A 23,178-nucleotide genomic window follows, 5' to 3' on the forward strand; every position below is an offset into this window, starting at 1 on the left:
TCATATTTGTATGCAGGTGCAATAAAAGAGTGAAGCAAAAGTTTTGTTTCCTTTGTTGTTATAGGGTTTTATGTCGTCTAAAAACTTTTTTATAAACATTAGTCATATATTGCGAGGTGAACATTACTCAGCAACGTTTACTAACAAAATCGCGGAAAAAATACCTGTTTCATATATTTTCGCTGATCAGGCTGCGTAGCCAACATGTATACCTATCGCTTACGCCCTGTAGCAATCGAAACGCAACTGTCACTGTCGTACTAACATAGAAGAGTCATAGAGAGACCCAAAGCGCTTCGTTGTCGTAGCGATAGCGATTGTCACCTTGGCTAGGCCGGCTGATGACGATGTTTTTTCTAATGGACCATCAGCAAATTTACCCGATTGGGGCTGGTCACTAATAAAAGTTGCTTAGTATGGCCTTTATACTATCCCAAAATTTGACTAAGGGTTAAAAAACACCCGTTTTGTAAGACACGGTGTCTAGACATACCTAGTAGATATGTCATTCCCTGTTATATTTGTAGCCGAACAATTTTTTTACGCGAATTCTCGTACAGCCCGTACCTACCGCAAAATGTAAATGTTATAATTCAATTGGTAAGTAGGTATTGTAAGCTGCTATCGTTTAAGCATCGTCAGTGAACGTGTTTATAAACATAAATCCTACATCTCTGTTAACTCGTTTGTAACTGCGGAATTGGCTGTTCTTTCTTACCTGACTTAGCAATATTTTGCATATTCATAATAATTATTTTGTATTCAATAAAAATGCATATTTGGCAAATAAGAACCAAACTTCAATAAAACGTATTTTAATACATATTCTTATTGTTCAACAATCAAATTAATTGCATCCGCATCCGCACTGTCCCTTGATGGACACGGAGCCGCAGGCGGGCACGCAGCCGCCGAAGTCCACGGAGCCGAGCACGGGCACGGAGCCGACCACGCAGGTGTTGCCGCACGCGTCGATGTTGCCGGACACGCCCACCTGCCCGGTACCGGAACCGCCGTACGAGCCGTAACTTTGTGAGCTCAGTCCGGAAGAACCATATGAGTATTGCTGGTTACAACCGCATGACTGGCTCAGAACGGCCTGTAAAAATTGAACACAAATAAATAAATAAATATTATAGGACATTATTACACAAATTGACTAAGTCCCACAGTAAGCTCAATAAGGCTTGTGTTGAGGGTACTTAGACAACGATATATATAATATATAAATATTTATAAATACTTAAATACATAGAAAACATCCATGACTCAGGAACAAATATCCATGCTCATCACACGAATATATGCCCTTACCAGGATTTGAACCCGGGACCATCAGCTTCATAGGCAGGGTCACTACCCACTAGGCCAAACCGGTCGTCAAACACAAAATATTATAATTACCTACGTAAGTCGCTCGATGTAAACCTACATTACAGCATATTTTCGTTTAATACGAGTATAAATTACATTATTGCCATAAGCGTCATACAGCTTAGGGCAAGATATATTTTAGGTACAAGACACGTTAGAAAACGAATGAATCGTTTTATCTAGTAGAGCTAGATTTTTATTTCACAATTTGCTTGCATCTGTGAACCCAATAATAACATAATAGCTAACAACATACTCAAACTACATTTATCTAGATACTGAAATTGAAATAGAGTTCTTATAGTCAACCTTATTTTTTTGTGAGATCTAACGATTCCCCGTTCCACACCTTAGAAATGAAGCCAAAGAATTTCAACCACACCAAGGCGAGGAAAATTTTAACTTTAAAATATCAGAGAAAATCAAACTAAATCGAATCCACATTAACGTTATTAAATATTAATGAGTCAAAATCATCATTTAGAACTCAATCCTACCAGTTGACAGCTGACAACTCAAAATTCTCATCAGATTACTTTGCCACACATTGTGTATAAAATGCATATTTCTCATCCGTTTTTGAACAATCAAGAGACCGTTTACCAGCTGTTGTGGTGAAAAAAGCATTATTTGTAAGTATAAGAGGCACCCTGATCAATTTTCACTTTACTTTGTACAAATTACAGGGTCTGGTACTATTGGTCCCTTGAGATAAGTAGCGTACCTACACACAGAAAATTCCAAATTATGCAGTTGTTAATTTACGAAACCCTATGAATGAAAACGGAATGTTTCTTACCTGAATAAGGAGAGCCTGAATACAGAATAGGAGGACTGCGAAACGAGACATTTTCTAAATATTCTTTGGGCAAAGACACCAGAATGATTGGAAAAATCTTATTTTTCACTTTTATAGTAGGAGTTATAAGGGCATTTAGAAATAGGTCTGTGATATGCAATGCGCTTCTAGTGTCTTTCAAAATACATAATTGTTTTAACATATCGTTCGCGCCACGTCACGTTCGTCTAAATATGCAATCACTGACTTGCTTAAAAGTTATAATTAAATGTATATTGGTTTCCCTTATCATGAAGCAAGCGTTGTACAAGGGTGTATAAAACACGGCGGCTGAGGCTGATAGTTCATTCTCTGTTTAAAAAACCAGTGGAATATATCAAAAATGGCATCCAAAGCTGTTGTCCTATGCGCATTTGCTGTCTTGTTCCAGGTAATTATTTATTTTAAATTACGATTATTAATCATAATAAAATAGGTTTAGTGCACAAAAAATAAGTAGATATTTTTCAGTTTGGATGATATAAACAAATAAATTTTCACCACACCAGCTGGTAGAGGCTCTCTTGATTGTTCAAAAACTGAGGAGAAAGTTGCATTTTATCCACAGGTGGGGCAAAGTAATCAAATGCAAATTTTGAGTTGTTTCCTTATGTTGGCTGGTAGAATTGACTTTTAAACGATGATTTTGAATAATTGATATTTAATAACATTAATCTGGAATTGATTTTGTATGAATTAATATTATTTTCCTAGAGTTGGTGTGGTATTTTTATTTTATTTCACGCGGTGGCAAAATTTGTTTATCCCTCGTGCCTTGAAACCCTCGCAACGCCCAAGATTCCATTTTTTGAACCAAATGCCTGCGCGCCTGGTATCAATATTAGCACGAGAGCTTAATAACAACTTTGCCACCTTGTAAAACAACTAGGTAACTATTTATTGTTTGTCGTGTATTCCTTTGATTTCACAGTCTATTCCACGTCAATTCAATAAGTAGGTATAGTTAAAAAAAGTAGCTTTGAGTCGACCAGTTAATAAGCAATAATTAATTTTGTATTTTAGAGCATTGCTGCTCAGAGGAACTGCGGCTGCCAGTCCATCGAGGTATCAAACAATGGCGGAGCCCTGACCGTGACCAGCGCCGGCCCTATCGCGCCGTCCGGCATCGCCGTCGCCGCCGACCTGGGTCTGTCCGGAGATTTGGACCTGTCCGGTACGCTCCCGTACCTGAGCGCGGTGGCCTTCGAGGGCAAATTTGACACCAGCGGTTCGGCGCCGGTGTCGTACGGCTGCGGGGACTCCGTCGCCATCACCCAGCAGATCGGTGGCTCCAGCAGCGCCAGCTCTGGCTACTACGGTGGCTGCGGTTGTGGTGGACGTTAATTACTCATTCACTTTTGTATCTATACTAAACTTTTGTACCAAATTAAATATTTTTGTATAAAATAATGTCTGTTTATCATTAAAAGTAGCCATCATAAAATTCATGTCCACCCTGACCTGATAATTCGATATTTAGACTATTTCATTAGAAACCGTAAGATGGAAAATTGTTTATGATTTCTAATCCATGTCTACGTAAATATGTGTTAAGTATAAAGTTCTATAGACCAACAAGAAATTCAAGAAATGTATTGAGGACACTAGTGAGTCTCAACAGTAAACACGATGCAAATCCATAAATTTATTTTCTGCCGCATTTTAAATGCATTCTTTATGTTTGTTGTTTGACCTTTAACGTTTGCCGTTGACGTTCATATAAGGGATGTTTTAAGTAACCTCAAGCTTTACTAGATATTTCAGTATAGGTAGTGGTAATTAAAATTGTTGATATGTATTGAAGCCGCCACTGATATTCAACAGGCAACATGATGCAAACATCCATACATTCAAAGCCTTTTGCTGCGTAAGTGCGCCCTTTATGGCTCCTCTTCACGATGGCCCAGCGCTGGCCCAGCGAGATGGCCATGCGATGGCTGACACGCCACTACACGATGGCGACATTCAGTTGCGATCTATTCGTCTTCCAAGATGGACGTGGGAGCATTAGCCGCTGCAGCAATTTATTTATACGCCACGTACCAACCTTTTCTTAATCTGCACAATAATAAAGTAATTAAAAAGAAATGACGTAGAAGATTATGGTGGATGTTATCTATCCATCGCAATAAATAAATAAATAAATAAACTACTTATTATGGGACAGTATTACACAAATTGACTAAGTCCCACGGAAAGCGCAATAAGGCTTGTGTTGTGGGTACTTAGACAACGATATACATATTATATACATTTTTTTTTTATACTACGTCGGTGGCAAACAAGCATACGGCCTGCCTGATGGTAAGCAGTCTCCGTAGCCTATGTACACCTGCAACTCCAGAGGAGTTACATGCGCGTTGCCGACCCTAACCCCACCCCCCCCCCCCCTCGTTGAGCTCTAAACACATAGAACTAAAAAAAATACTTAAATACATAGAAATACTTAAATACATAGAAGACATCCATGACTCCGGAACGAATATCCATGCTCATCACACGAATAAATGTCCTTACCAGGATTTGAACCCGGGACCATCGGCTTCATTGGCAGGGTCACTACCCACTAGGCCACACAGGTTGTCACGTAAGTCAATTTAAATTGTGCAATAAACTCTTCAAAGCTTTGAAACCTTACTAAAAATCATTACTTGTCCTGGGTAGGTATATATTGTACATATATATAATTTATGTATGTATATTTAGATATGTAGGTATCTAATATTAATTTCTTTTATTATTGGTATATTTATTTATTTAAATTGTGAATGTACTGTATATACAGATGTCTGCGTAATGTATAAGTAATTTTCCTAATCCTCTAATTAATTCGTGCACTATTTTTTTATAAAAGCTTGTTTTTTTTAATATCCTGCTACCTTATTTCTATAGTTTTGGTCTTTATGTTTGGGGTTCCATGTTACGCTTTCTCCCCGATATAACTCTAAAAACTTTATTCTTTCGTGATGCGGCCACATACTCGTCATTTTTAATCAAAATAATACACAGCACGAACGTCCTCACTCGACCGCGTTCGAGCACGCACTGTGGGATGGGCCACGACCGTGTAGATGCGGACAGCCATCGCTGGTCCACTGCCTTTGATGTGCGGACGAAAAACCGACACCGCGGCCATCCCATCGCCATTCCGCGCGCCATAAGCCATCCGACACCACTACCTTCTCTACACGCTGGCCCAGCTTAGTGGGCCACTATGATGGTCCATCGTGTAGAGGAGCCATTACGTTGGTTGTTTGGCCACAATTCGACGTTTGACGACGACAACCAGGCCTGTTTTTTTATTCAGCTGCAATAAATAACGGGGTCCAAAAATCTCAGCATCAGACCAGCCAAAATGTATGAAACAGCAATTTTTTTTGCAATTTCGTGGCTAGTCCCATAGTAAAAGTTGCTCAGTATGACATACATACTCGTATTCACCCCGTAAATTATTGCAGGTAACTAAATAAGAAACCTGTAGGTATATAACGGATATTTTGATCTAACTTCATAACTTGACAGTAGATAAATTAGACCAAAATACAACGTATTTCATCAACAATTGTACATTGATGGCATTGATGCCTTTATTTACCAATGGTTATAATTATATTCATAGACTTCTTAGCTACTCTGGAGAGTTTTCGAACTATTATTTATAGCTGACAGCTGGACATTTTTGCAACAGTTCTACCATAAGAGATTTCACTCCTTTTAATTCCACACTTCATAAGATCATTCATAAACATCTTTAAATCAGATCATAATATGTAAACTTGAATTTTTGGCCATCCGCCTTTAAAACAAGTTTTATGTTATCTTCCGAGTTTAACCACGTTATGTATTATTAATTTCGATGATTACTATTTCTTCTTCGAAAAACGAGTTGTAAAACACAGAAATATTTTACAATAAATATATTTTGTACGTAAAAAAATCCAAAATGTGATTGTTGTGACAAGTCAACTGGTATTGCGACTATGTTTCGTCATTTTATTTCTTCTGATTGAGCGCCTTACTGGTAATGACGCCTAGTGTTTTTTTTTTTCTCATTAATGTTGTTAAAATTCTAAAATTCAAAAAACGCTATCGCTTTCCTATGAGCTTATACCCGTATATCTTGTTCTAACCGTACACTGTATAGTTGTCATATAATCTGATCTCATTACCAGGAGACTGGCTAAATTGTCCCAAGGCATTGAAGCTTTTTTTTATAAACAAAAAGAACTGTATTCCTAGAATTTCTTATAGACGGCTTAAATGAAAAAAGGGCATTTCCATACATTGTATGGGATAATAGCATGTAAGTCGGCACAGGTTGCAGTTACAAGAATGACCTTAAATTTATTTTTAAAGAAACCAATTTAGGGGAGTGCGTTATTATTTTCTGAAAATCAATAAATAATGGATATCCTCACTCACACCACAGATCATATAATACTAGTACTCACACACTCACCTATGTACTTGCTTCTTACTTTTTAAATCATATATCTCATTTCCTATCTAAAATGTAAAACAAACTATTCTATAAGTACGATACTATTCCGGCAAAATAGCACAACTGAATTACTATATTAAAAAATAAATAATTAAAAATGTTTATCGTACCTGCTGTAACCACCACACAGTAATGATTAAACGGTTCTAAAAGAAAACATTTCAGTTGTAATTAATTTTATTGTGATATATATTAGACCTTAAGCTTTGCACCCGCATCCGCACTGTCCGGAAATAGATACGGAACCGGTCGCCGGCACTTTACCGCTAAACTCGACGGAGCCAAGCACGGGCACGGAGCCGACGACGACGGTAGTTCCGCTCGCGCCGATGTCGCCGGACACGCCGACCTGCCCGGTGCCCGAGCCGCCGTACGACGCAGAAGCATAGTTGGGCGCGCTGAGGCTGATACTAGGTGAACTGTAGCTAATACTGGCACTGGGTGCACTTAGACTTATTTTCTCGATGCCGCCGAGCTCGATGAGGCCGGGCGATCCATAAGAGATTTGATTACAACCGCACTGTTGGCTGAAAACCGCCTGTAACAGAAAAAACCTATTATTATTGTTGATTGCTAAGCGCGCTCCTAATGTCGGGCTTTGCCCGATATGAAAGAGCACGTGAATCGCGGCCCGAACTAGACGGACCTGAACCTAATTAATTGTCTAGAGGATTTCTGCAATTTACCTATTTTTTTTATTAAATATTCAGTAGGATAATGATACTGGCTTCTGTCCGCGATTGTTTGTTCGTAGAGAGATAATTAACGTAAAAAATATTTTATGTCATCTCACCATATCTCCATTATATTTAAATCAGTTCTACTAAAACAGGTAACAGAAATATAAGGAGACCAACCTACTTTCTTATTTATATAATATTATAGCTGAAATTATTTAACTCAGCTGAGCTGTCAAGAAACTAGACTACCTAATATAAAAGGCAACCCCAATAAAGGCTCGCAAAATTCTGTTAAAACATGTGTAAAAGTTAATTATATTTGTGTTTGTAGATGAATTATCGAGTTTTACCTGAATTAGGTAAGCTTGAGCACACAGGGCGAGGACAACAAAGCGTGACATGGTGTGATGTGTTACTTTTCCTTGTCAAAAGAAATGTAATGTTTTAACCAACCTTTCTATTACTTTTATACTAACCATTTCACATAACATGAGGAAATTAGGTCAATGATAACAAGTCCTGTTGTACTTACAGTGAAAGCTGATATGCACGTGACAAAATGAAATTACTTAATAACTTTTTACAAAAATATGGCGAATGAGTACATGTCTTTAGTGAAGTAATAGATAAGAAGGGTTAAATAAAACTAGGTGGCAGTATCTCAAAGTAACAGTTACTTGCATACAAGATTACTTACTTACATAGACTTACTATCATTAAAATGGCATTAAAGTCTGTAGTTCTCTGCATGTTTGCAGTTTTGGTTCAGCAGGTATTATAAATTTTATTTCATAGCATTAACAATGAGTCACACTAGACTGGGCCGGAGCCGGGCCGGAGGTTCCGGCGCTTCGGTTTCTATGGAAAGCTCCACGTGATCACCGATCAGCCGTCATAGAAAATGACGTGTCGGACGCCATGGCCCGGTCCTGGCCTGGTCTAGCTTGAATCATCCTTAAAGCATGAGTCAAGCTAGAGCGGTCTGAGCCGAGGCGGAAGCTTCCGATAACACCTTGTTTTCTAAGACGGGTGATCGGTGATCACTTGATGTTTTGTGTATAAAAAAAGTATCGGACACCTCGGTCCGGACCTAGACAGTTCTAGCGTGAGTCATCCTTTAGTATTTCAATCTATGTGGAATTAAGTGACCTCAGGCAATTGGCAGTTATTTAATGGATACAAATGTGGAAGGTCTTCCAAGAACTTCATGTCAATTTTACAGGAATTTGAGGTTTTTAGTGGTCTTGTCAATTTCGTGCATAGTTAGCTTGGTTTGACTCTAGTTACATAATTAGAGAAACTCTCGAGGTTTCCAATTTTAGGTATCTTAGTAGTTTAAATTACTTTTAATTAAGAAATGGGTTAGGATATCAAAGTTATTTAAACAGTCATGCCGTTTACTAAATAAATACTCCATTTCAGTCTCTGGCTGGTCCGTATTACCTCCCAAAATCATCAAGTTGTGGCTGCAGCTCTGGTAAAGTGATTATCAAAGAAATCGACGAAATCGAAGAGATATCTTACAAACCTATCAGAAGCTACTCAAGCAACTGCGTGTCTATCGATATCCCCAACAACGGAGGGGCCCTAACTATTTCTAGCATCGGCCCAATCGCGCCCGCCGGCATCGCCGTCGCCACCGACCTAGCTCTGGCGGGAGACCTGGTGCTCTCCGGCGAGCTGCCGTACCTGAGTGCGGTGGCGTTCGAGGGCAAGTTCGACACTAGCGGCGCCGTGCCAGTGGCGTACGGCTGCGGGGACTGTGTCGCCATCACGCAGGAGCTCGGCAACCCCAGCGGCATCAACGCCAATATCAACTCTGGCTCGTCCAAGATCATCAGCTGCGGTTGCGGCAAATACTAAAAATAACATTTTGTTTAGGATGTTTTAATAAATTAATATTTATATACAAATATCTTGTCATTATTTTTTCCCTAAAACATATATTAGGCACAATTATTTTAGTGTTAACCTCTAGTCTTATTGCTTTAAGATACTACCAACAGCTAAGTATGTTTCTGTTAGTACCTACACCTTACACAGTAGATAATAAGGAAGTATGTCTAGTGCTCAGTTCGCCAAGGAACATGCAGGTATCATGCAGTTTGGCGTAAATCTTGTATAAGTAATAAGTACCTGTATGTGTATTTTTTTGAGTAAATAATTAAACCATGATTTTTTTATATCCATAAGTTTATAATATCGTTTTATATTAAATGTTATTGACGAATGATTGGATACTGTGACTTTAGACCGGCCCGGGCCGGGCCGGGGCGCCCGACACTTCATTTTGTATAGAAAACATACATGGTCACCGATCACCTGTCATAGAAAATGAAGTGTCATCCATTTCATCCTTAAAGGTTTTTATTTAGGTTTATTATAATTATATCTCCATATGCATGTATTTAAAGAATGTCAGATAACACATGACCATTACCAACGTAAACATGTTTGTAAATGTAGAATAGATCCTTACCTACTTAAGTAATCTTTCATTTTATTTAATAGCAGTTCTACTTTATGAGACGCTTTGTCATCAGACTCGGTAGACAGATGCAGCAAATTACCTAATTATTTTGTACGGTATGCAAATAATATAATTTCAATTATTAAGGAAATATTATAACTGACATGCAATTTAGGCTAATCAAATTAGATCCAAAAAAAGCATTTTAACCCTTTACCAGGCTGACAGTTCAGAAATGACAATGGAATGTCAGTCTTACTCATCTAAAATAGAACACATGTTTGAAGTGCTTCATGTGGGAAATATATATCCCTTAGCCTGGTAAAGGGATAGCCATTCATTTGGTCCTAAACGCGAGTAATCCGAGTTTGCGCAATCCCAGGAGGTGTGCATAAATTTTGAGAGCCTTAGGAGATTTTTTTTTTTTTTTTATAACGATAGGCAAGCGTTTGACCACGATCTCACCTGATGGTAAGTGATGATGCGGTCTACGGTGGAGCACGCTTACCTATGAGATACCTATTTACCCTAGCCTTGAAGAGACCCAGATTGTACTCATGCGGAAACACAGACTCGGGCAGGGCATTCCACTCCTTGGCAGTTCGCATAAGAAATGTTGAAGCAAAACGCTTCGTGCGTATTTGTGGAATACCTACCATGAAGCGGTGCCGGAGTGCCGATTGTCTGGTAGTCCGATGGTGAAATGGGGACGGAGGAATAAGGTTGTGCAGTTCCTCGGCACACTCTCCGAAATAAGCGATCCCCAAGCGGTCTCCGAGATTTTTTCCTTGGATTGCAAAACCACTCGATGTAGAAGGAACCCACCATCAATTACAATGTCACTACCAGCAAGGTTTGGTGGATTGGACACACCTGACCATGACCATTTCGGATTTTAACATGATCATACCAAAAATAAATAAATTCAAAATGGCGGCCATTTTGTACATATTTGACTACAAATTCATATTAAGGTATCTTTCGGATCCTCAGATATCAATTTTTAGCAAATTTTCTGTCACGTCACCACTTAACATATGGGAACTAAGGTCGTGTACTTCTTCTTCTTCCTCGCGTTGTCCCGGCATTTGCCACGGCTCATGGGAGCCTGGGGTCCACTTGACAACTAATCCCAAGATTTGGCGTAGGCACTAGTTTTTACGAAAGCGACTGCCATCAGACCTTCCAACCCAGAGGATAAACTAGGCCTTGTTGGGATTAGTCCGGTTTCCTCACGATGTTTTCCTTCACCGAAAAGCGACTGGTAAATATCAAATGATATTTCGTACATAAGTTCCGAAAAACTCATTGGTACGAGCCGGGGTTTGAACCCGCGACCTCCGGATTGCAAGTCGCACGCTTTTACCGCTAGGCCACCAGCGTTTTCGGACCAGCGGACTTCGTTTGAGCACATGTACATTGATGTTTTCTGTGTGATAAAAACTATCTTATGTTTTTCCTCGGGACATAAACAATTTCCACATTTCCAAATTCTATAAAGAAAAGTAGCTACTGTATGTAATTGCATGATTTCTATAGTAATCTAAATTGTATATATTTTATATCTTATTTAATGCATGTTAATTATAAGATGTAATGTTTTGAAAAGATGTGTCCCGCCGAGTTTCTTGCCGGTCCATATTGGGATACCCTCCTCCAATTGAGGGGGGATTTAAATCTTCTCGGGTCAGAGGTGTAGGGTAAAAGATTTGAATGAATGATAATTGGAATTCTGTCATGATCCCTAATAAATAAATATTTTCCCCCCTCAATAACAAATAAGTATAGTCAAAAGTACCTAATTATAATCAGTACTCCAGTTTTCACTAACTAAATCTTAATAAATCACTTTGATTTTGATGTCAATCGCTACATCATAATATATTCTAGATGAACGGCTTAATTCAACCGAGTTTTAATCACATTTTATACGTTTGTTATATAATACCATGTAATATTTAAAAAGCTAAACCAAGAATATATTATATAAGAAGCGATCGACATCAAGAAGGTTTAGTTTAATTTTAACTGAAAGACAAGTTTTTAAGCAATGAGTAAGATAAAAAGCAGCCAAGTGCGAGTCATACTCGCCCATGAAGGGTTCCATTGTATGCAGTAAATGATATGAATATGACGTATTAAAAACATTTTCTTACTAGATCTCGTTCAAATCAATTTTCGGTGGAAGTTTTCATGGTTTCATGTACATCATATTTTTTTTTAGTTTTATCATTCTCTTATTTTAGAAGTTACAGGGGGGGACAAACACATTTTACCACTTTGGAAGTGTCTCTCGTGCAAACTATTCAGTTTAGAAAAAAAAATGATATTAGAAACCTCAATATCATTTTTGAAGACCTATCCATAAGCCACACGTATGCGTTTGATAAAAAAAAAAATTGAGTTTCCGTTCTAAGTATGGGGAACCCCCAAATTTTTTTTATTTGTTATTCAATTTTTGTGTGAAAATCTTAATGTGGTTCACAGAATACATCTACCAAGTTTCAACAGTAAAGTTCTTATAGTTTCGGAAAAAAGTGGCTGTATGACAGACGGACGGACAGACAAATATGACGAATCCTTAAGGGTTCCGTTTTTTGCCATTTGGCTACGCAACCCTAAAAAAACTGTCATGTCAATCAAAAAGTACCTCCGTACCATAGGTAAAGCCGCTAGCTCACAAAATGACTGGGTAGTTTTGGTGAAGATTAGTCTAAAAATAATCAAACATGTCACTGATATCTTACTTTTATTGTATTAAAAAAATCTACTTTAAGCTATGCAACCGCATCCGCACTGTCCGGTAATAGACACGGAACCGGACGCCGGCACTTTACCGCTGAACTCGACGGAGCCGAGCACGGGCACGGAGCCGACGACGACGGTGGTGCCGCTCGCGCCGATGTCGCCGGACACGCCGACCTGCCCGGTGCCCGAGCCGCCGTACGACGCGCTGTAGCTTTGTGAGTAGCTAGGTGCACTTAGACTGATGCTAGGTGCACTGTAGCTAATGCTGGCACTGCTGGGTGCACTCAAGCTTATTTTCTCGAGCTCGATGACGCTAGGGGATCCGTAAGAGATTTGATTACAACCACATTGTTGGCTCAGAGCCATCTGTAAAAGAGAAAATATATTATTACTGTTTATTGCATCTTCTATGCGGTTGACTTTTCAAACGCAATACAATATTAGTATTCATAGGTTTGCAGAAGAAGTGATTTATAGTTTTATATCAAGGATGATCTATCACAAAGGACTTTTAGCTGAAGGGGTCAAGTTCCAGCAGTTCCGCAGCCGACTCCCTAACACCGTGGGGTTGCGTAATGAATGCATCGCAGCCATAATGTGTTTTTTTAGTTTTCAGTTTTTAAGATATCTTTATTGTAATAGGTATGTATGCTAATTTTAAGGTATTTCTCTATAGGCCAGCCTAGTTGCCTGAAATAAAGATGTTCATTAATTCATGCGGACTATCCTTGAAATTGGTTTTACATATTGCTTTAGTTAAGCTGCTGTGAAAATAAAACGTATCCCTAATATTAAGGTAACTAAGGCAAGCAAAAATCCTATCTAAAAATGTAAAAGTAGGTGTTGTATGTAAGACTTTTTGAGTTTTTACCTGAATAAGGAAAGCCTGGGCGAGGGCGAGGATGGCAAAGCGAGACATGGTGTAATGTTTTACTTTTACTTGTTAAAAGATGATTTTAACAACATATTTACCATATTTATACAAACTATTTCATACAACATTAGGAAATTAGGTTAGTGATAACAACTATGTTGCTTTTTCTTTACAGTGAAAGGTGATAAAGCATGTGATATAATTAGCTAATAACTTTTCACGAAAATATAGCGTTTGCATTATATTTTTAGTTGAGCAATAGATAACAAGGTTTTAAATAAAACCAGGGGGCAGAATCCCTCAGTCACAGTACCTACATCCTAACAGTAAGAAGTAACATTAAAATGGCGTGTAAGGCTGTACTTTTCTGTGCATTTGCAGTTTTTGTTCAGCTGGTATGGTGAATTCTTTCTGAATATATTTATGGTCAAAGAAATTTAGAAAAAGTGAAAGTAAAATTGTGTTCTTACATTTTTCTTATTTACATTTCATTCTTTTTTTACATTTGCTGACAATTAGCATAAAACGTGTAGGAAATCGTGGAAAAATACACCGCTTTGACGCTGCTTTGCTCGCCATGTACGGATGGCGTTAAGAAGAATCTAAATCAAACATATGTTACGCTCAAACTGAACTGTATTGGGCACTAAGCTAGATGAAGCACCACTACAGAAGCTTCCTTGCATGACTTCTTAAGTACTTGAAATATGGAAATAATATTTTAGAATTCGTAGTTTTTACTTCATTTTATGATCTGTTGTTTACAGTCCTTGGCTGGACCCTATTATCTCCCAAAATCATCAAACTGCGGCTGCGGCTCTGGCAAAGTGAATGTCAAAGAAATCGAAAAAATTGAAGAGATATCATACAAACCGATTGCTATTGCACCTAAAAGCTATTCAAGCAACTGCGTGTCCATTGAGATCCCTAACAATGGAGGAGCTTTGGTTATTTCTAGCATCGGCCCCATCGCGCCCTCTGGCATCGCCGTCGCCACCGAGCTCGGTCTGGCGGGAGACCTGGAGCTGTCCGGCGAGCTGCCGTATCTGAGCGCGGTGGAGTTCCAGGGCCAGTTCGCCACCAGCGGCGCCGTGCCGGTGGCGTATGGCTGTGGCGATTGCGTCGCCATTACTGAACAAATCGGAGGCAGTGTTGGCTCTGGCTCCTACAGTCTATCCTCTCTTGGCAGATGCGGATGCAAATATTAAAAATAAGTTTTATTACGGATAGATTTTTTGAATAAATCCCTTAATTATATCGGTTTTCTTTTTGCTACATCATTATAAAATAATTGCTAAAATTGCCACGCACACGCATGCAGAGTAAAATTACTGCGGCGGCAAATTGCCATCATATTTATAGAAGATCAGGAGGCCTGGCCAAGATAACAATTGAAGGCAATTTGTACTAGTATTAGGACTTAGAGAGTCTAGAGGTTAGATTATGGGCCTGGGTATAGTTCGTGTCATCCACGATGACGCGCAGATTTGTCAAATCTAACCTTTAATAACATGACATTACGGGTAAAGACAAGCGTCTTCGTAAATGAATCGATCTATTACTCTCGTAAGTGCATACATGAAACTTGAAGACCGCGTCATTCAATGTTGATTAAAATATAGAGAATATACCTACAATCGTTTGCCGAAAACTAAACGAAACGCTGTTTCCTCTTTATCACTCTTCCATATTAGTGTGATAGAGACAGATAACACCTGCAATAATTTACGGGGTGAAAATATAGGTTATACTGAGCAACTTTTACTATGTGGAGCCAATCCTAAAATCGTGAAAAAAATTCACTCTCCCATACAAAATATCAACATCAGCCAGGCAAAATGTATGGGAAAGTCTGTTTTTTTTGCGATTTTGGGGTTGGCCCAATAGTAAAAGTTGCGGTTTACCATTGAATTGCCGACAGACATTTAATCGAATATTATTTAAAAGACAAAGTTTTTCATCGACAAGTCATTACGTCGAGGACTCGATACTAGGTATTTGAACCGAGGTCTTTTAATTGGTAGTTGACTTATTTCAATAAAATTCATGTCATGGCTTTTAATTTCGGGTTCTTTAAATTCTTTTTTTTTAATGTGTGGCATTTCTAGCGGCAGTTCGTTTTCTTGGGGGTCGCAGTTCTAACCTAACCTTTCCCACTTCTGGCAACAGTTCGTTTTCTTGGGGGTCGCATTTCTAACCTAACCTAACCCACTTCTGGCAACAGTTCGTTTTCTTGGGGGTCGCAGTTCTAACCTAACCTAACCCACTTCTGTCAACGTTGAAGAAATGAATTCCAATGTTTTGTAGTTGTGCCAATTAAGCTAATTTGAAACAAATCAGCGATTAAGTAATATTCGTTAAATAGTATTTCTACGTAGTAAAATCAATTTAAATAAATAGTAGTTGAAATTAAATAACTCCAAACAATTACTAAAGTTTCGATGAATTGTTGTATATATAAATACATACTTTATATACATAGAACACACCCATGACTCAGGAACAAATATCTGTGTTCATCACACTAATAAATGCCCTTACCGGGATTCGAACCCGGGACTATCGGCTTCATAGGCAGGGTCACCCACAAGACCAGGCCGGTCTCTCATGCTTCAGTTTAGGCGAATACTATATTATGACTATTATGAGGTATATTCTCTATATTTTAATCAACATTGAATGACGCGGTCTTCAAGTTTCAACTTGAAACTTTCAAGTGCTGTATGCACTTACGAGTATAGATCGAGTCATTCACGAAGACGCTTGTCTTTACCCGTAATGTCATGTTATTAAAGGTTAGATTTGACAAATCTGCGCGTCATCGTGGATGACACGAACTATACCCAGGCCCATAATCTAACCTCTAGACTCTCTAAGTCCTAATACTAGTACAAATTGCCTTCAATTCAATTAAAATTAATTTGAACTTTTATGATGGAAGAAAGAGTTGTTCTATTTAATTTTTATAATTCTCATATTTTTACTGTTCATATTGATGTTTCTTTTACCTGATAGTGTTTAATCCTTTCGCATTTTCTCGAAGGTTAGCTGGAAGAGATCGCTTTTAGGGATTAGTTCGCCTTTGTACATAACTTTATTTTTCATTTTGTCTCTTTTTTGTGAACCTGTTTATGTGCAATAGAATGACACACATACCGACATACATACAAAACAAAACAAATTCCCTTCTATTTTCTAAAACCATTGATTCAAATTTGAATGTAAGTATTTTTTGTCCTATTTCGAGCCGCTTGACAATATCGCAATTTACTGTTTATCATTAATTGCACTAATTCCACATTTTGATGACTCAATGTCGGTGTTAAAGTTTAAAAGTCACATATTACGTGTTTCTGGGTCACTGACGTCACAATGTTTACTGTGGTAGGCACGTTTTATGTAGACGTCTGTGATTTTATTTATTTCTCGTATCAAAGATGCTTACTTAATTTGTATTTTTTAATACTACGTCAGTGGCAAACAAGCCAGCCTGATGGTAGCAGTCACTGTAGCCTATGGACGCCTGCTGCTTTTGTTAAGGTTTCGAGTTTTTTATGGTGAATAGTTTTTTAACAAACATAGGTTTTTGAGTTACAATTAAGGATAACTCAAGCTAGAAGATGCCGTGGCGTCCGACACTTCAGTTTTCTATATAAAATCACCCGTCATAGAAAACGAAGTGTTGGTAGCTTCGGCCCGGACCCAGGCTGTTCTAGCGTGAGTCATCCTTTAAGGTAATAGTAAAAAAAATAAAAATGTTAACACATACTATACCTAGACAACAATATAAGTACTAGTGTATCGATTAATACAGACGTAAGTAGGTATTAAATATTAGGATCTATACTATAATAAAAAAACACGATCAAGTCACTTAGCTTCTAAAGCAAAAAATACTACAGAAAAACATTTAAGAAGTAATGAGCCGTTTAATAATAAAAGAGGATTAAACCATATAACAACTTCCTGATTTAATTGCATCCGCATCCGCACTGTCCGGAGATGCACAGAGTGCCGCAGGCGGGCACGCAGCCGGCGAAGTCCACAGAGCCGAGCACGGGCACGGAGCCGACCACGCAGGTGTTGCCGCACGCGTCGACGTTGCCGGACACGCCCACCTGTCCGGTGCCGGTACCGCCGTACGAATTGCAGCCGTACGAGATTTGGTTGCAGCCGCAATTTTGGCTCAGAACCATCTGGCAAAAAAAAAACCTATAAAATACCTGTATTTATTTTTCGATAGCTAAGTGTCATCGAACACAACAAAACAGGTTACATTAAAGCCCCGTAGGTTCAGCTTCTTCTCTCATTCTGGCTGAGCGTAAAGGGGCCCACTGTTTAATAACAGTCCGCCGGACGGTATCGGCATGTCAGATAGAACAAACAGTTGACAGTTCGGAACAACTGACAGGCCGATACCGGCTGCGCCGAGATATCATGTAAGTGTTAGCAAAAAATTGAAGTTTTTATTCCAACATATATTTTTAGCTTTTGTGCAAAAAGTTGTTATATTTTTTTAAGGTGCGTTCGTCTATTATATTACTGTTTTTTTCTAAATATAATCGAAGAAGTAAGTATAATATACAACGATATATATAATATACAAATACTTAAATACATAGAAAACATCCATGACTCAGGAACAAATATCTGTGCTCGTCACACAAATAAACGCCCTTATCGGGATTCGAACCCAGGACCATCGGCTTCATAAGCAGGGTCACTACCCACGAGGCCAGACCGGTCGTAATTACTAGAGATGAATTTAATGTTGAACTTGAAACGTTCTACATAGGCGAATACCTTTAATGAAATGCTCTAATAGCTCAAATATCTCAAAATATTTAATTTATGTAATAAACCAATTTGATTACCTGGAGCAGGCAAGCCAGGACGAAGATAGCGAGGACCACGAAGCGCGACATTTTACAAACAGCACTAATATTCTTTAAACAAAGATATTAGAATGAACGCCCCACATATGGAAAATCCTTTTATACTCCATTAAGAACGAAATGTAGAAATAGGTCAGCGATAAAGCTGAAATAACTCTGTTCTCTTACAAAATAGGTAATTAATTGGTTCTTAGTTTCACAAGATAGTTACCTAAATATTTGAGATAAAAAACAATTTGTAACCTACTTAATAGAACACTATAAAATACAAGAACTTTAACCTAAATAATCATTCTTCGTTAGTGAAAGAAACAAAAACTTAGAAAATGGCTTTCAAGGCTGTTGCCATCTGCGCTTTTGCCTTTTTCCTCCAGGTATGTTTTTTGTTATTAGAGTTTTACCATCCCATTTTGAAAGGAATAGCTGAAATAATTGACGACCGGTTTGGCCCTAGTGGGTAGTGACCCTGCCTACGAAGCTGATGGTCCCGGGTTCAAATCCTGGTAAGGGCATGTATTTGTGTGATGAGCATGGATATTTGTTCCTGAGTCATGGGTATTTTCTATGTATTTAAGTATTTATAAATATTTATATATTATATATATCGTTGTCTAAGTACCCTCAACACAAGCCTTATTGAGCTTACTATGGGACTAAGTCAATTTGTGTAATAATGTCCTATAATATTTATTTATTTATTTAATTATCACGAAGATTTTTACATATTTTTTGTTATGAATTATCTGTTCATAAAGACCAATTAAGACTAAATATTTCAACAATCTATTGAATAAGATACTAAAAGATTCAACGTGAGTAGTTACTCAAAAATATATAATTCGTCTCCTTAAAATGATAAATTATGTACAGAAAGTATCATAATATATCTTTTCCCGAGATTTATACAGACAGATTAGTCATTCAGTTCAGTTATGTAGACAATCAGTACCGAAACAATAATACAGATACTTAATAGGGACTAGAAGGGATACATTTAAAAATTTACGATTCAATAGGTTTTTCTGCGAACCCTCTTCAGATCCTTCGCAAGTAAATAAATATAACTACTAAGTATAATCGGTGTTGTTTTTAGAACATCGCTGCTCAAAGGAGCTGTGGTTGCCAATGCCAATCCATCAGCATCCCTAGCAGCGGCGGCGACCTGCTCATCACCGCTCTCGGCCCCATTACTCCATCCGGCATCGCCGTGGCCACGGACCTGGGCCTGTCCGGCGACCTGGACCTGTCCGGCGCGCTGCCGTACCTGAGCGCGGTGGCGTTCGAGGGCCAGTTCGACACCAGCGGCTCGGCGCCGGTGTGCTACGGCTGCGGGGACAGCGTCGCCATCACGCAGCAGATCAGCGGCTCCAGTGGATGCGGATGCGGCAGACGCTAAGTCCCATTACATATTGTATAAAATACAGTATAAACATGCAAATATAAAATGAATTTCTCATTGCTTATAAATTGTCTTCTTAATTAACACTATAGCAGTTTGCATTTGGGTTTTGTGTTCTTAGAAGTAATTTTACAATAATTATAATAAACGGTCTCCTAGCCTATTAGCCGGTAATGGCTCTTTCTTTGAAGCCGGAGTTCTCGCATTCGAATCCTTGTACACATATATTTATTTAAACTTTATTGCACAAAATATATATATCACATATGTGAATACATACACACTATAAATATAAGACACACATACATACATATACATACATACTATAAATATAATATTGATGAATATTATTTGAACTCTTGTTTTAGCAAATGCTTATTACGTAACATATACATATATATTGTGTGATTATGACGGAATTTTGTTCCTGAGTTATGGATGTATGTTAAGTATCTAAGTAGGTATATAGATACTTAAATTGATACATACATAGGTATGGTATATCATCGCCTATGTATCCATAGCTTTATTTATTCTTTATTTATTTATTTAATCTTGATTGCACAAAAGAAAACCTTATAGTACAAAAGGCGGACTTAATGCCATGAGGCATTCTCTACCAGTCAACCTTTAGGCAAAGCAGAGAGATTGTGGGCGGTGCTACTTTAACAACAACAACCAAATATAATACAATAACATACCATACATACATAATACATACATACATAAATATACATACTTATATTTCTTATAATATATACATAAATAACGACAAAACATGTAGAGCTTACCCATACATTATTATTTTTTTCATTCTGCTAGCAAAGAAAGCACGTAAGGATTTTTTAAATGCAAACTTATTTTGAGCATTTTTGATGCCGTAGGGAAGTCCGTTCCAAAGACGGGCCGCCTGCACGGAAAACGAATTCGACATGAACTCTGTGCGGTAGCTTTGTGGGTAGGTCAATCTGTGCAAGATTATCCCCATATATTTATTTATTTATTACCAAGGAAAACGTATATTACTTCGCTAATTACCTATATTTAACTACGGGTAGCCAGACTGTTTTGTGTGTTTGGCTAATTTAGTCACGGAACACTGGGTAGAATAAATATTATGTTTATGCATTTATTCCGTTTATGTCATTATTGGTAATGAATGCATCAGAGTTCGGTGGGCGAAATGGCAATAACGGGACGCCTTTTTATTCGTCAAAATAAATATATATATGACCGTTTCTTGACGTTGGATTGAACTTTGAATATCAACGTACCTAACCACGAATGAATCTTAAAATTATGTACAAATAAAATAAAAAATATATTTATAATATTGGAATATCTTATACCTATAAACGAGCAATTCTTGTATATTTATATATATATTTCGGGGATCTCGGAAACGGTTCTAACGATTACGATGAAATTTTCTATATGGCGGTTTTCGGGGGCGAAAAATCGATCTAGCTATTGCTTATCTCAGTTTTTATATGTTTTCCGAGAAAAGCTCGGTTGCCCAGATATTTAATATTTTGTAAAACACTACTACGTACTTTATTCGCTACATAATAACAAACAGGAACAAATAACAAATAGGAACCGGCTTTCCATAATGACTAAAGTAGGGACAGTAAATAATTCTTATAGATCTTTAAAAACAATTCGAGTCAACAATTGGCGAGAAGTGGCAAAGGACCGAGAAAAGTGGCGCTGTCTTGTGTCGGTGGCCAAGTTTCATTTTGGGTCGCTGAGCCAACGGAGTAAGTAAGACCTTTAAAAATATTTTTTTTTCATGATATAGGAGGCAAACGAGCAGACGGATCACCTGACGGTAAGCGATTATCGCCGCCCATGGACACCCGCAACACCAGAGGGGTTGTAAGTGCGTTGCCGGCATTTAAGATGGGAGTACGCTCTTTTCTTGAAGGTTTGAAGGTCGTATCAGTCCGGAAATACCGCAGGCAGTTTATTCCACAGATTAGCTCTGCGAGGCAGGAAGTTTCTGGAGAAACGGACAGTTGAGGACTGCCAACCATCTAAGTGGTGAGGATGAATATGTCGCGTAGGGCGATGGCGTAAAGAAGCGGCAGGGGTTAATCCGAACAATAAAATTCCTCGGAGCACTCCCCGTTATACATGCCACATCTCTACGCATCGCAGTAGTCAAGCCGATCCGAAATACGCTGGCAGTCGACAATTAGAGTCGCTCTTCGTTAGATGGGGTCCAGAAGGAGAAGCTGGTACTGGGGTGTCCCTACCCATAGATGAGAACAGTATTATATGTTTTTAACACATACTCTACTTACAAGAAGGTCGGTAGAGCAGAAGGAGCGAAACTGTTCCTTTCTGTGTCTGAGCGACGTACCTACGTATACAACATGAATCTACCATTACTGGATCAGGCACTTGAGCAGGTTTGAGTTTGCTCCAAAATTAATTGTTTGTTAGTAAATATGCATAGGTATTAAGTCTTATTAAGTTTTTTTTTGTAACTTTGTTGTTTTGGTACCCTTTATACTACTGTATGAATATACGGAATCCTCTAACACTGTGCAGTTTAAGTTTTTGTTAGCATGCACTACCGGTTCACTTTAGTAATATAAATTTAGAGATTGTGAGTTCAATAATGATAGGTTATTACTTGAAGGGCGTTGCGTTTTAGTAAACTTAAAATGCAAACAACATCATGACATACCGGACGATACGTTACAGCTTCATCATGCTTCTCGCGGTGAGCTTTACAGCGGTAATTTTGGCTGTAAAGAAACAGGTAAGAGTTTATGCTTATAAACTATTTGCAAAAAACAAAATTTCTTTATTTGGGGGTCTAGCTAAGATGTCAAGATGAGAACGAAACGCTAATGTCTCTCTATTTTTTATCTTCCATATAAGAGTCAGAGAGAAACATTACCGCTTCGTTCGCTACGGCGCAAATCATTGGCATTTTAGCATATCGCTATGTGCACGACTGTCACGCAACCGTCCGCAAGACTAGGAGAAAACGTCAATTCACTACATCTTCTAAAACTACTCCAAAACTAATAACTACTGAACGGATTTTCATACGACTTTCATTGATCAATAGAGTGATTCTTAAAGAAGGTTTAGGTATATAAGTTTGTAAGGTTTTGTGTAAATTGGTTGAAATATAAGGATGTTGTCGGAAAAAGTCACACTGGCTAGGAGTGCCTAATCCGTTTGAGCTATAACAACACAATGTATGGGGGGGTTGTCTCTCTTTCATGGGTCTACAAAAAGTCCGCGATGTTGAATGTCTATCTTTTAAGGATAACTTACTATACCCATTCTTAACTTTTAGAAAAAGATCACATAATATCACATAAAGCTATTTACACGAATACAGTCTTAATAATTATCAAATATAATACGTTGGTTATA

At 38.1% G+C, this 23,178-nt stretch overlaps 7 protein-coding genes across 8 annotated transcripts; 4 read left to right on the forward strand and 3 right to left on the reverse strand.

Annotated features, from left to right (window-relative positions):
- Positions 1 to 799: 799 nt before the first annotated feature.
- Positions 800 to 2,274, reverse strand: LOC133532258 (chorion class A protein Ld2/Ld41-like). The gene is made up of 2 exons (XM_061870842.1): positions 2,174 to 2,274; positions 800 to 1,099 (listed from the first exon to the last, which is right to left on the reverse strand). Exons 1-2 carry the CDS (start codon positions 2,222 to 2,224, stop codon positions 848 to 850), a joined length of 303 nt encoding a protein of 100 aa, XP_061726826.1. The 5' UTR covers positions 2,225 to 2,274; the 3' UTR covers positions 800 to 847.
- Positions 2,275 to 2,454: 180 nt separating this feature from the next.
- LOC133532252 (chorion class CB protein M5H4-like) lies at positions 2,455 to 3,622 on the forward strand. Its single transcript, XM_061870835.1, has 2 exons — positions 2,455 to 2,603; positions 3,236 to 3,622. Exons 1-2 carry the CDS (start codon positions 2,556 to 2,558, stop codon positions 3,554 to 3,556), a joined length of 369 nt encoding a protein of 122 aa, XP_061726819.1. The 5' UTR covers positions 2,455 to 2,555; the 3' UTR covers positions 3,557 to 3,622.
- Positions 3,623 to 6,872: 3,250 nt separating this feature from the next.
- LOC133532131 (chorion class A protein Ld12-like) lies at positions 6,873 to 7,848 on the reverse strand. The gene is made up of 2 exons (XM_061870662.1): positions 7,744 to 7,848; positions 6,873 to 7,251 (listed from the first exon to the last, which is right to left on the reverse strand). The coding sequence occupies exons 1-2, from the start codon at positions 7,792 to 7,794 to the stop codon at positions 6,913 to 6,915; spliced, it is 390 nt and encodes a 129-aa protein (XP_061726646.1). The 5' UTR covers positions 7,795 to 7,848; the 3' UTR covers positions 6,873 to 6,912.
- Positions 7,849 to 8,027: 179 nt separating this feature from the next.
- On the forward strand, positions 8,028 to 9,306 carry LOC133532130 (chorion class CB protein M5H4-like). The gene is made up of 2 exons (XM_061870661.1): positions 8,028 to 8,165; positions 8,816 to 9,306. Exons 1-2 carry the CDS (start codon positions 8,115 to 8,117, stop codon positions 9,254 to 9,256), a joined length of 492 nt encoding a protein of 163 aa, XP_061726645.1. The 5' UTR covers positions 8,028 to 8,114; the 3' UTR covers positions 9,257 to 9,306.
- A 3,289-nt stretch (positions 9,307 to 12,595) lies between these two features.
- LOC133531987 (chorion class A protein Ld19-like) lies at positions 12,596 to 18,461 on the reverse strand. Of its 2 annotated transcripts, none has more exons than XM_061870444.1 (2): positions 18,360 to 18,461; positions 12,596 to 12,977 (listed from the first exon to the last, which is right to left on the reverse strand). In XM_061870444.1, the coding sequence occupies exons 1-2, from the start codon at positions 18,408 to 18,410 to the stop codon at positions 12,636 to 12,638; spliced, it is 393 nt and encodes a 130-aa protein (XP_061726428.1). In that variant the 5' UTR covers positions 18,411 to 18,461; the 3' UTR covers positions 12,596 to 12,635. The 2 variants fall into 2 exon arrangements, with proteins under 2 accessions (XP_061726428.1, XP_061726429.1); XM_061870445.1 differs by lacking the exon at positions 18,360 to 18,461 and adding an exon at positions 13,483 to 13,812.
- Positions 13,803 to 14,742, forward strand: LOC133531986 (chorion class CB protein M5H4-like). Its single transcript, XM_061870443.1, has 2 exons — positions 13,803 to 13,880; positions 14,253 to 14,742. The coding sequence occupies exons 1-2, from the start codon at positions 13,830 to 13,832 to the stop codon at positions 14,691 to 14,693; spliced, it is 492 nt and encodes a 163-aa protein (XP_061726427.1). The 5' UTR covers positions 13,803 to 13,829; the 3' UTR covers positions 14,694 to 14,742.
- A 166-nt stretch (positions 18,462 to 18,627) lies between the features above and the next one.
- On the forward strand, positions 18,628 to 19,942 carry LOC133531988 (chorion class CB protein M5H4-like). Its single transcript, XM_061870446.1, has 2 exons — positions 18,628 to 18,754; positions 19,474 to 19,942. Exons 1-2 carry the CDS (start codon positions 18,707 to 18,709, stop codon positions 19,774 to 19,776), a joined length of 351 nt encoding a protein of 116 aa, XP_061726430.1. The 5' UTR covers positions 18,628 to 18,706; the 3' UTR covers positions 19,777 to 19,942.
- Positions 19,943 to 23,178: the final 3,236 nt, after the last annotated feature.

The sequence above is a fragment of the Cydia pomonella genome, chromosome 26 (assembly GCF_033807575.1).
Source record: "Cydia pomonella isolate Wapato2018A chromosome 26, ilCydPomo1, whole genome shotgun sequence".
NCBI classification, from domain to species: Eukaryota; Metazoa; Arthropoda; class Insecta; order Lepidoptera; family Tortricidae; genus Cydia; species Cydia pomonella.

Excerpts from the sequence above, each read along its gene's own strand:
- LOC133532258 (XM_061870842.1), bottom strand. The coding sequence starts at position 2,224 with ATGTCTCGTTTCGCAGTCCTCCTATTCTGTATTCAGGCTCTCCTTATT. Across the intron at positions 1,100-2,173 it reads TTCAGGCTCTCCTTATTCAG|GCCGTTCTGAGCCAGTCATG; the intron begins GTAAGAAACATT and ends CAATTTTTACAG.
- LOC133532252 (XM_061870835.1), top strand. The coding sequence starts at position 2,556 with ATGGCATCCAAAGCTGTTGTCCTATGCGCATTTGCTGTCTTGTTCCAG. Across the intron at positions 2,604-3,235 it reads CATTTGCTGTCTTGTTCCAG|AGCATTGCTGCTCAGAGGAA; the intron begins GTAATTATTTAT and ends TTTGTATTTTAG.
- LOC133532131 (XM_061870662.1), bottom strand. The coding sequence starts at position 7,794 with ATGTCACGCTTTGTTGTCCTCGCCCTGTGTGCTCAAGCTTACCTAATT. Across the intron at positions 7,252-7,743 it reads CTCAAGCTTACCTAATTCAG|GCGGTTTTCAGCCAACAGTG; the intron begins GTAAAACTCGAT and ends TTTCTGTTACAG.
- LOC133532130 (XM_061870661.1), top strand. The coding sequence starts at position 8,115 with ATGGCATTAAAGTCTGTAGTTCTCTGCATGTTTGCAGTTTTGGTTCAG. Across the intron at positions 8,166-8,815 it reads TTGCAGTTTTGGTTCAGCAG|TCTCTGGCTGGTCCGTATTA; the intron begins GTATTATAAATT and ends ACTCCATTTCAG.
- LOC133531986 (XM_061870443.1), top strand. The coding sequence starts at position 13,830 with ATGGCGTGTAAGGCTGTACTTTTCTGTGCATTTGCAGTTTTTGTTCAG. Across the intron at positions 13,881-14,252 it reads TTGCAGTTTTTGTTCAGCTG|TCCTTGGCTGGACCCTATTA; the intron begins GTATGGTGAATT and ends TGTTGTTTACAG.
- LOC133531987 (XM_061870444.1), bottom strand. The coding sequence starts at position 18,410 with ATGTCGCGCTTCGTGGTCCTCGCTATCTTCGTCCTGGCTTGCCTGCTC. Across the intron at positions 12,978-18,359 it reads TCCTGGCTTGCCTGCTCCAG|ATGGCTCTGAGCCAACAATG; the intron begins GTAATCAAATTG and ends TCTCTTTTACAG.
- LOC133531988 (XM_061870446.1), top strand. The coding sequence starts at position 18,707 with ATGGCTTTCAAGGCTGTTGCCATCTGCGCTTTTGCCTTTTTCCTCCAG. Across the intron at positions 18,755-19,473 it reads CTTTTGCCTTTTTCCTCCAG|AACATCGCTGCTCAAAGGAG; the intron begins GTATGTTTTTTG and ends TGTTGTTTTTAG.